Source organism: Haliaeetus leucocephalus, unplaced genomic scaffold, assembly GCF_000737465.1.
Source record: "Haliaeetus leucocephalus isolate CR32 unplaced genomic scaffold, Haliaeetus_leucocephalus-4.0 Scaffold172, whole genome shotgun sequence".
NCBI lineage: Eukaryota > Metazoa > Chordata > Aves > Accipitriformes > Accipitridae > Haliaeetus > Haliaeetus leucocephalus.
Window position 1 is genome coordinate 277,547 of NW_010972608.1, and position 11,600 is coordinate 289,146.

General features: G+C 39.0%; 1 protein-coding gene across 5 annotated transcripts; it reads right to left on the reverse strand.

Annotated features, from left to right (window-relative positions):
- Nucleotides 1–4,714: 4,714 nt before the first annotated feature.
- EXTL2 (exostosin-like glycosyltransferase 2) lies at nucleotides 4,715–11,378 on the reverse strand. Of its 5 annotated transcripts, XR_774124.1 has the most exons (7): nucleotides 9,497–11,245; nucleotides 8,563–8,716; nucleotides 8,510–8,531; nucleotides 7,757–8,184; nucleotides 7,108–7,207; nucleotides 6,290–6,360; nucleotides 5,678–5,693 (listed from the first exon to the last, which is right to left on the reverse strand). XR_774124.1 is itself a non-coding variant. In XM_010563624.1 (5 exons), exons 2-5 carry the CDS (start codon nucleotides 9,499–9,501, stop codon nucleotides 5,202–5,204), a joined length of 996 nt encoding a protein of 331 aa, XP_010561926.1. In that variant the 5' UTR covers nucleotides 9,502–9,567; nucleotides 11,252–11,378; the 3' UTR covers nucleotides 4,715–5,201. The 5 variants fall into 5 exon arrangements, 4 of the variants coding, with proteins under 4 accessions (XP_010561926.1, XP_010561924.1, XP_010561927.1 ...); XM_010563624.1 differs by lacking the exons at nucleotides 7,108–7,207; nucleotides 8,510–8,531; nucleotides 8,563–8,716 and adding an exon at nucleotides 11,252–11,378 and having other exon boundaries at nucleotides 4,715–5,693; nucleotides 9,497–9,567; XM_010563622.1 differs by lacking the exons at nucleotides 7,108–7,207; nucleotides 9,497–11,245 and having other exon boundaries at nucleotides 4,715–5,693; nucleotides 8,563–8,686.
- Nucleotides 11,379–11,600: the final 222 nt, after the last annotated feature.

Here is an 11,600-nt window from a genome sequence, read left to right on the forward strand (position 1 = left end):
GGGGCTGCCGGCCCCCCCCCCCCCCCCCCCCCCCCCCCCGAGGGCGGCCCATGGCAAAACGCCCCACGGAGACAGAGGGGGTCTCGAGGTACAGCTCGCAGGCCCTGAGGCAACGGGAAGCAGACCTGAGCCGGAGCTAGTACCTCAGCAGTGCAGGTCCAGTTCAGGATGGAGGTGAGCGAGCCGCGCGGGCTGGGCGGGAGGCCGCCTCAGGGGAGGGGAGAAGAGAAGGGAAGGGAAGGGAAGCGCTGCGCTGCGCCGCGCCGGCAGAGTTCTTTCTCCTCCACCTGGGACACTTATTAATGCCGGACCCGGCCCGGCTGGGTCTGCACCACCTGATAGACAAACAGACTCACCAATCAAAAGCTGCTTTCCTACATCTCCAGCCAATGAGCGAGCGGTGCCTGGTGAAGAGAGGGCTGCTGCCGGGCTCACATCTCGAGCGGGGTTCTCCTCAGCCGAGTTGCCTCCCGTCCAACGGCCGCACTCAGGCGCCGCCTTTCCCGCCCGCAGGGGTTGCTGTCACCCGCTGGGCCCTCCCTCCCTCAGACGAGGAGTTGTATATGCCGGGCGGCGGCGTCTGCTGGGGAGAACTGAGGGGGAGCAAGATCTCGGGGAAGCCGCTTGCGGACAGAAAGGGAGGACGCGCACCCCTATCGCAAGAGTTTCTTAACGCGCTGGTTCGAGCTATGGGCTCTCGCTGTTAGTGAGAAGTCATCCAGCAGTGAAGAGTTTCACTGCTGTCGTGAAGCTACACAAAATTACTTGTAGCTTGAGGTTTTAGAAAAGTGAAAGATTGACTTTCTGGTGGTTCATTTACAAAAGCTGAATTAGCTTGTAGTCTGCAATTAACTTACTGCCAAAGAAATAGAAGCATTAAAAGTGTTAGAAATGCCTTTCTTCTACCACCCTCCCCTTTAGAAAGAATTAGTAAGTGCCAAACAGAGCAGACAGTCCATCTCTTTTTTACAACTAAACAAGCAAAAGGTTGCAAAGGAGAGGTACCTTGAGGAGAAAAGGATGCTATTCCCCCCCAAAACAAAAAAAACCCACCCTCAAAACACCTTAAAAAATGTAATACAAAGCAATATGAAGCCCTGAGGTCCATATTATTATCACCATGTTTTCCTAACACTATAAATAACCTACTGTAACTACCAGTTCGTATAAAATTCTAGCGTGTCTGCGGATGAGGCTAAACACGACTGTGAAACACTTTTGACTCTTCAGTTTTTAACCTAGTGTCATAAACACTGGATAATCTTTAAAGCCATACAAATGCAGAAGTAGTACAGAAAACACTTCTTTCGTGCAGTTGTTTTGTAGTTGCTTACTTATTTTTGGTATTTCTAATAATTTGTACCCATGTTCCTAACATTGCTCTTTTTTCCTTTTTTTCATAGCTCCAGAACCAATATTCCTGAATACAACTCTATTTGGGCCTGGTCCTGTAAACTGAGGTAACAAACCTCATTTTCAGTAGCAAGTACCATTCCATATAAGATGCTTGCAAGACTGAGACCGTAGTCTTCTGTAACAGCAAGCTAAATAAAGGTTGTTGGACAGTGTTTGCTTTTCATGGAAATCAATGTGTTTATCTTTTCCTGTATTGTTCTACAGGACTTTCACTTGTATTTAACCCTTAATTAAATAAAATATTCCATTTTTTAATTTAAAAGCAAGGGGTAAAATGTCCTGTGTAAGAAAAGAGGTATCAGTGTATTTTCTCCAGAACCATAGTTTTTTAACACCATTTTTTACTCAAACTTTCACTACAGTTCAATGTAACATACATTTCTAAGTCTCTGCTGCACTCTACTTGAAGGGACTTTGTATGAGCATACTCAAATTAGCTTTAACAAAGCTATCTTGAGCAAACAAGCAAAGATGGAGCAGCGTAACAGGCTAGCTACCCAGTATCTAGAACCCCCAGGTACATAGTTTGCGTTAAAGCCTATTATTTGTAAATCCATCTAGCTAGGCTTGTCAATCTAGGAGGCAAACATGACTGGAAACTGAAACTCCACTGTCAAATGTTGTTTGTATACTGCTTATATACGTTTTGCAAAATTACAAATATTGTTTTGGTTGCATACAAGTTCTCAGTTGTGGCAATTCGCTAGAGCCTTTGTAAGAATAGAAAACACTTAAAATAACCTTTCTTTTTCCCTGTAAAAATATGTACAAAATAACCTCCACATTTTTTCAGTGCCAGTATTGTCTCATAGCTATTAGTACAATTATCTAATGAATTTCACCTTGTAAAATGCTAGCTTTAAGAATGTTTTCACCTCATACAGTTTTGTTTTTGTAATCAATTCCAATTACTGTTTTTAACATTTGATGATGTCAAGGCCACAGTGACATCTTGTGGCATTTCTTTAACTGTAGATAAAGAGCAATTTTCTTGTAGTCTTGCTGCATTTTAAGACTATATCCTGATTTTTTAAATATCTTTTAGGTACCACTTTTAAAGTTGTGTTGCATAAACATTAATTTCTACAGAACATTCAGAGGTGGTGATGAATCTGTTTAGACTCCAAAATATTTCCAAATGACATCCAGATAATCTCTTCAAAGAAATCATCACATGCCTATTATTTTCTTAAAAATATAAATTCTCAGTAATATATTCCATTAAAGGATCTTAAGGCACTGTTATAGCCATCAAGGGATAAAAAGTTACTGCCTTTAAAAAATAAACAAACCAACCCCTTTTGGATCCTAAGCACAATGAATTATGGCTAGAGCTGAAGTCTTACCTTTGAATTTTCTTTGCTATCTAAGACTAACTGCTTAAGGCTGTGTTTTTAATGGCTTTTTTTTTTCCTCATGAGTGGGCCCTACCTAAATTCAGTGAATATATGTGCCAACAAGTACACTTTTTTTTAAAAATGAAATTTTGGTGCTGCTCACCTGTATGCAAACTGTGAGCTTACTTTAGATATCCAACTGAAAAACTTAGTCAATAATCTGAAAATAAACACATTGCAAATCTGTTTTATGTATTTTATTTGACAATGGTACAAATTAAATTTACCAGTATAATAAAAGCTTGTTCTATTAATTCTTTCACTTATACAGAAGAACAAAAAAAACCCCAAAACCAAAACAACTCCTTCCCCCATACAAAGAAACCAATACTAAGATTTGGCTGAATTGACAGTTCATTTCACATTTTAAAAGTAAGGTAAACAACATCTTGAGTTTTAAGAATTCTAGCTGATACTGCACAGAACAGAAGTTACAGAAGACCAGTACTAAATGAAATGCAGTAAACAGAACAGAAACTACAGAAGACCAGTACTAAATGAAATGCAGTAAACGACCACTAGGAAAGTTGCATTTCTGGAAAGAGCATAGACCTGTTTGTATAGTACATATCGCTACAGCACAAAAATTAAAATCTACTTTTCACTATTACAACAAAATTAAGCAGACTTTGCATTGCCATGTTAAGATTTCGCTCTTTAAATCTTACAAAAGTACTAGGAAGACTTCACTGAACAGAAAACAAATCCTTTAACACTGATAGTACAAGGCAAAAGAATCCTCCGTTCCCCCAAAGAAACCCAAAGACTCACACCCAGATTCAGCCCTGCTGTAAAGAACTTGTCACATTTTTCAACCCCTCTTTGTTCAGCTTACTACCAAAAAAAAAAAAAGATAAAATTATACACCATTTGTGCAGATGCTATTTGTGTACTAGGCATTAGCTGTTATTGATTGCCCATAGACACCTTTGAACGAAGAATCAATTAAAAGCTGATGCAGATGAAACTAAATCTACTTTGGATGCCAGATTTGATTCCTCTCTTGTGATCCAGGAAAATCGCTGTCTTTTGTTCTTTCCTCCATACCACAAAGAAGTTATGTAACTACAACAGAAAAGGTTTGTCCTGTCTATGTTAACACATTTCCAGAACTATGGAGTCCCAATCTAACAAAAGCTATTAATAATAGCTCTGTTTCTTGCTATAGATGAAGCCAGGGAATTCAGAGACTGATAATAGTCCAGCCCTATCAAATATCACCGTACCTTAAAATGCTTTACCCATTCATTGCACATTTTAATTCTGTTGTCATAGCCACCAAAAACAGATGAAAGGAAGCAAAAAGTAAACACTCATTTGAAAGAGTAGTTAAAAAAACAGTAGACCTGTAATATTACAAAATGTACATTCTGTAATAAATGTAGAACAGCTTGCTCTTAATAGGAATTGTAAATAAGACATTTTTTAAAAGTGAGGATTTTCTTGGGCACATTTTTGTAACAATGTACATGCAAAATAACAAAATAAAATTAAGTACTAAAGAAAGTATTAGTAAGTAACATCCCATCCACTTCTTCTGGCTGCTTATGTAAGTTTTGTATTTCATGTATTCATGTTTCTTACATTTCCAAGTACTAGGTTTTACCTTTCAGCTGCTTGCAGTGCTTCAGCAACTCTAGGCGAATAAATAATAGGATAAAAGCCACATCAGAGATCATTTTCCACTATTTCAGCAGTAGTAGATATTGGAGGCAATGGTTTTAGAACTATCTGCAAGTAAGGTGAGGTACTCTTTTTCTGGCTTGCTTTCATAGCAGCTTCAGGAACATCTCGGAATACAGAATAGCTTATATACATACTTCAAAGAGGTTTTATACAGGAGTCTAGAAGCCTGGCCAAGATTTTACTATACTCCTTCTATAGTTTCACTGGGAACTGGGTAGGAGGAGGTGGAAGGCAAGGAAGCATCTCAACATACAACTATCAAAAATATGCCTAGACCTCATTTGACTAGATACATATATTTAAAACAAAACAAAAAAACCCCAAAAAACAAAACCAAACACCAACCCCCCAAAACCCCAAACAAAACAAACAAACAACAGAAGCACTAAAGGGTAGGAGTGCATTTTTGTCTGCATGTTTCTGAAGAACTGGCCTAATTAATTGTAGTAGCTTTTCAGGTTTTAAGGAAAGAAGATGATTTTATCACAGCTAAACATTAGTATATATCCTTTAAGTTTTCTCAGAACTTACCTTGGAGAATTAGTAAGAAAGGAAAAAAAAACATATAAAAAGCCATATGGAAAAAATTCAGAGGCTACAAATAAGGACAACCAAGATGCAGTAATTACACCTTCTTCTCTCCTTGAACTCAGTACAATTCACTGAGTATTGTTTAACATCTAACCCCTTCAATTCATTGGCTTATATTTTATTTTTGTGATTGGCATAATTAGGAAAACCAAACTGAGAAATCATGATATTAGAATATTTTAAAGGCATGCCATCATAAATATTAACCAGTTTATTTACACAGTAAGATCTCTGTAACAAATGCTCTGCTCGGTGCCACATTCCAGAATAGCCACTGTTAGTGTCTTTTTCTAAATTTCTTATATCAACAGGCTTCACAAACACTCCTGAAGGCTTACCAGTATGCTTGGCTACAAGAAAATTCATGGCAATATCATCACAATTTTGAGTTTCATCTATTAAGGCATAAACAGCTTCTGGCTGTCTTTGAAAGTCTTCTAAATATCCACTATGAAAAAATGCTGCACCAATAAGAACCATAGAATACTGATCTCCGTTTCCAAACCCAGGATTCTGCAGTTCAAAGCTGCCATAACTGTATACACCTGAAGGAGTAGAAATGTGCTTTCTAGGAACAAATCCCACTATATGCTCTGGAAATTGCTGAAAGAAAAAAGAAATTTAAAGCATCAAAATGAAGTCCACACTGTGAAATATGTGCTAAGTATTTTCATAAGAGAGATTTTTTTTTAAATGAGAGGAGCACAAGATTATTGCCAGGAAAGAATGAAAATTGCTGGCATATGGTCCTTTGATCTGCATAAATGTTGCAATTAAATACAGTTTTGCAAAACTAACACAATATGCCTCATTCCATATCATGTAGTGCCAAGAAACATCTATCCACAATTTCCAGCTGTGTATTTGGCACTCAAAGTAAGTTTACAGACAATTTCTCTCAGAGATAAAACCCACACAATTTTGTTTTGCAGCCTACTATAGTTTAAATAAATTCAGCAGTCAGCAACTTCAGTGTTCTTGTACAAGAAGAGTTAAAATTTTGAAAGTTACAGATTACAGGTATAGCTATTATTGAATATTTTTGCAATTTCTACTACTCAATGCTTCAATCCTTATAAAATCTAACTTTATAGCTAGAAAGTCAATGGTAAAACATTATGATATAGTGTTACTCTAATTAAAACCATTAATCTCAATTGTAACTCACAAATACTGCCTGTCAAGGTGCAAAACATTACCTGCCAAACAGAAAAGGCAAAAGCAAGGTCATGAGCACTGACTAGTGTATCATCATCCATCATTAAAACAGCTGAAGGGAGAAAAAAAAAAAAAAAAGAAAAATTTTTAACTTATCAAAAGATTAAACACATGAGCACAGTATGTAGCGCAGTATTTGACAAGTTAGCTGTGAAACTTCTATAACTATTAAGCTGAATTGCAGAACTGAATTGTAACTCCTTAAAAGTAGATTGAGAAAACGGATTTCAAAGCTAAAGCAAGGTTGCAGCTTTGTAGTAACTATAAGCAAACCTAAGTTTTAGATTATTTGCCAGGCTCTAGCAAAGCTCAGCAACCTTAGATCATCTGTAGTACAGCTGGACAGATGTGTGTTGGAAAACTTGGGAGTGTTTGGCAAAGCAACTCAAAATTCTACTAATCTTGTGTAAAAATACAAAAAATAAAGAGTTAGATACCATTCTTTAGTGTATGAGATATATACGGGATTCTTAGTATAAAATTTTACCAATCTCCTCACCACTTGCAAGTTCTAAGTAAGCAAGCTTAATAAATCGCACAGGCAACATTCAATATGATTAACTACAGAAGGAAGAATCAATGCCTTAAATTTTAGGCAAAAGACTATCAGAAAGTGGAAAAGGAAAGATATTCTTAGATCAGAACTCCAGACGCATTAAAATTCTTTAAGTTTACAGTCAGAATAAATCCTATTACAGTAAATAAAACACTTGGCAAGTTGAAGTTTCTAGTGTCTTCCTAGAAGTCATGGGTTTTGAGTAGCAAGGCATGTTAGGAAGGGGGCAATAAATAGAATTACCTTTACTAATCATGAGTAAGGTCAGGTCTGTAATGCAACATATGGGGCTTTTTTCCACTTGAAACAAACAGGACTTATTGTTGTGCTTCTCCTGAAAGAGCTTAGGAAGAATATTTAGATGAATAGCCAAAAGACTGGGGAAAATACTCTTAAAAAGGATGCATAATTTGAGATAGACAGCCAGACAGCTAAGGAGGGAAGTTTCTCTGAAGAGCAGAACATGCTTGAGAACTTAGTCTTAGAATGAATGGATTAAATCAAGTCTTTACCAGATGACTTAAGTCCAGATTAATGCAGAGACTCAACAAATACATGCACTATGAATTTCAGTGTACACTATAAAGGGAGGAGAGGCTGAACTATGTATGTTTGCCTGACAAAGGAAATGGAGAACAGACACAGTTGCAAAAGCCCATGAAATGCATTTGACATCCCTCTTTTTTTCCTTACTCTTCACTGACAGCCTGGTAGTGGTGGTGTGCATCTGGTATCATAACAGGTTTTTCCTTCTATATTACCCACATTCTATTAAGTGGCCCAACAGATCCATGGATTTATTACACAGTATAACTCAAACTATCTCTCTTTTAGCATTCAGATTTTAAGTGTGAAAATAATCTTGGTAGTAGCAATATGAATGGCTGATTACCTTTTGTTTCCAGCTCAGGGAAATTCTGGAGTCTGTTCCTCATGCGATTTACAGTTTGAACTTTAAAGACAACAGGGACAGGATGAGGCCCCAAGGAATTCCACATTTCCTCTGGTATCTTCTCACCAATGTTGTTCCACACAACAATTACTTTATGAAGGTGGGGGATGGCTTGATAATGATTTAAAAGCTTTAGCAGTAAGTCAGTTCTATTATATGTCTGCATAATAAGAGTAAATGAATCCAAGGCAGACTGACTCTGGCTTTTTGGTTCCCTTCTCAAATTGGGCATTTTGTCATCTTTGATATTGGGAAGCAAAGCTGTTAAAGCACCTGCCACAAGAAGCAAGACAATGATCACCACAGAAGTGAAGTGTAGTAGGCGGATTCCCATAACTCTTCCTGGAAGCTTACAGAAGTGAAAATACCTTTAAAACAAGTAACAGGAAAGGAAAAGTCATTAATCACATGTATAGTTATCTCTCTTACTTGAGCAAAACTCCCACAATATTAAGTAGACTTTTGTTTAAGTAAATAAATAAGGAGCATTTCAGGACTTGAGCCAATTACTTTCAACTATCAAGACAGATACTTCTGGTACTCAGTTTCTATGTTTACTTGCTTTTCACTTTTTTTGGTTAACTTTGGATTTCATCCTTTTGTGAAAATGAATCTAGAGTAATTCTTTAACTCTAGATTGTTCATCATCTCTTATTTTCTCAGTGCTGCATTTTTGATTAAACATCTACATACCTCACCAAACCCATCCAGCTAATTTGTAAAATTAGAATTAGATTGTAAAATTAAATTAGAAAGCTAATTTGTACAGAGACTCAGTATTTTCAGCATTGCAGGAGCTCTGCCTTAGCTGGGAAACAAAAGGGAGAGAAGGTGCCTTCTCAAGAGCTCTGGCAGAAAGGAAGTAGTTAAGATGCTCTTTCTTTTTCCATTGCTGAGGCACTGTACACAGAAGGAATGATCTTTACCACTGATTTGCTGGACATTTTGTCAATAGTTTTTATATCTGCTCGATAATCGTTATTAATGTGGAAAATATGATTCCGATCATACTAAATGAGGCTACAACACAGGTGGAGCAAAAGAAACATGCCAAATGGAATAATGTGGGAATGCAACAACATCAGTAACAGCTTGTCTGCTAAATCTAGAACTCAGCAGAATCTGGAAACGTCAGATGCTAGGTGCTATGTATCAGCTAACTGGGGGAGCAGCCTTAGTATAAAGCAAGGGTTTCTTGATCCTCCTGATCTTGGAACTAAACAGGAGCTCTTAAAAACCAGCTCCTACAAAGGTAGCCCTGACATTCATGCTGCTTAAGCAGCACTCCCAATTCTCCAGACATTTATAAATTGTAAACTCAGCAGGATCCAGCAGCCACTGCATTCCACAGTTTGCCCCTCAAATGTGTCATCCACATCTCTTCTTCCTCCTTTACTTGCAAGATTAGTATTAATTGAATACAAGATGAATATTCTAACTACTAAACAGTTACTCACGTATACATATTACTCATGTTACTCCATTAATAATTTCTAAGCTTTCAGCAGGGAATTCTGATCAAATTAGGTGATCCAGGACAGCCCCATCAATTACAATTTTTGAGAGAGTATCTGCGTGTTTTTTTCACAGAAGTTTTGATCATTTTTTTCCAAAGTGCATATACCATGCTTGAAAATATGAATGTAAATTATTTTAGTCTAAAAAAACCTCTCAACTTACCTCATTGTTGCCAAGTAGGATTGTTTTTGCCCCCCTTGTTTTTACAGGACAGTTGTTCGTGATCTTTGAATCTGTTGGAAATTAAAGGGACTGTAGAACTGAAGATCAACAGTTACCCCACATGCTACCCAGCATTCTTTTACAAGTAAACTTTCCTCTCAATTAGTGATTAATGTACGCATTCTTGGCCATCATCCAATCCCTCTTCCTATTGCTCAGTTGAGTAATTGTCTCTGCCTTTCAATGAACACTCCAGAAAGAAGTTATGACACCAGTTGGTTAGAAAGAAAAGCACAGCATATTCCTCTGCTTGTAAAATTGTCACTTTGTGCCAATGCAATGTCTGTGTGTTCCATCCTTAGGGTCAACTACAGAGATACACGTAGGTCTCCAGAACCTCACAGTCTGTTGCTTTGTTCACCAGGCACCACTAAAATATATATTTGGCTAGCACAGTCAGGCAAGTAGTCCCAATAAAATTATTTTCTTTTCTGGCTCATCCTCCTCACACTCTCCTTCCACTAAGCTTACCAGTTGTGTTAGAGGTTTAAGACACAGCATTTTGTTCTTCCATCTGGTTGGGCAGCTTGGCAGAAGGGAAAGCAAATAAGAGTGTAAGCACAAAAAGGAAGGATGAAAAAGATGCAGGACAGCAACTTAAGAAACCTGTGTCTGTTAAGGCTCCTAGGTTGTTAGAGGAATTATTGTTCTTTAAAACTAGTTAAACAAAGAAAGGGAGTTTTTATTTTGGATTTAGGAATGGTACTACGAAAGCTTAGAAAATGGTAATTTGTTGAACTCATTGAATACTTGAACCTATGTGAAATTTCTTAAGACTGGTTTGTTTAGGTTGTATAAACTTGCCTCTTAAAAATTTGCGTGTATACCAATCTGAATATGCCCACACATGCAGGTCTTCCCAAATTTGAGTTCCAGTTTTACCACGGACTTATTTTGTGAGGCTGGAGAGGTCACTGAAACTACTTCCAGAAGCTCATCACTTGGTCTAGTTGCTTCATTTTATAGGTGTAAACAATCATGCCTGACTTCTAAAAATGATAGGCAGCAGTGGCTACTCAGCATTTCTGAGGTCCACCATATCTTGGTCACGCGTGCTTTTAAAAAAGGTGAACCTGAGATTCTCTTTCCCCAGTTACAACCTAGACGCAACAATACTTACCAGTACTACTGTAATGACTAATTAGTTAAAATTTAAAAGCATACTTAAGATGAAAATATAAATATTGTTTACTGTGGTTATGAGGCTTCCTGGCTTTCCAAACATTCTTGCGTTTACTCACTTGCATACAACAGGCTGTAATGATAAGCAAGGATGATACTATAACATACTCTTTTTTTAAAATAAATGCCCATATAAAATCTTTAAAATTAGCATCCTGGCACTTTCCAGTAAGAAAGTGCCCATCAGTTTTGCCAATTAAGTCACGAGATTGCAACGCAAGATTGACCTCTTCAAAGAATTCTTACAATACCCCCTGTAGAGAATACCTCTTCAAAATAACACTGAAGAAAATAAAAACCCTGTGTCAAAATACAGTACTTCAGTCCTCATTCCAAGAGAATGACTTCTTGAAGGGGTTCCGCTCTCTTCGCGGGCAGCACCTCGTACTAGCATTTCATAATAATTACGTGCAGCCAGGCTGCAGAAGCGAACAGCTTCCCCTCCCGGGCAGAGCACGCCGTCCCCCCGCACAGCGCCCAGCCCGGCCGCCCCTCACGCACGGTTTCACTCACGTTCAGGAGGGCGCCAGTATTGCCGCTCGCTTCCCCGGCGGTGCGGCGCTACCAGCGGCTGGGCGGCGCTCCCGAGGCGGCACCAGCAGCAGCGAGCGCGGCGGCAGGCCGCAGGGCAGAGGAGAGGAGAGGAGGTGCCGGCCCGGCACCCCGCGGCGCGGTTCGGCTCGGCTCAGCCCGCCCGCGCAGGCCGCTCCGGTGACTCAGGGGCGGCCGGGCTCGACCGCCGCAGCGCTACGGCGGCGGCGCCGCCCTACCCCGCTTCCTGCGAGGCGTCCCTCCGCTTCCTCCCGGCAGGCCCCGGTTTGTAGTTCGGGGTCCTGCCGCGGGCGGGGACTTCGCCGCCGCC

Coding starts and splice junctions, on each gene's coding strand:
- EXTL2 (XM_010563622.1), bottom strand. Junction 6,361..7,756: donor CCCTGAGCTGGAAACAAAAG/GTAATCAGCCAT, acceptor TTCTCCCTTCAG/CTGTTTTAATGATGGATGAT. Junction 5,694..6,289: donor TTGCCTTTTCTGTTTGGCAG/GTAATGTTTTGC, acceptor TTTTTCTTTCAG/CAATTTCCAGAGCATATAGT.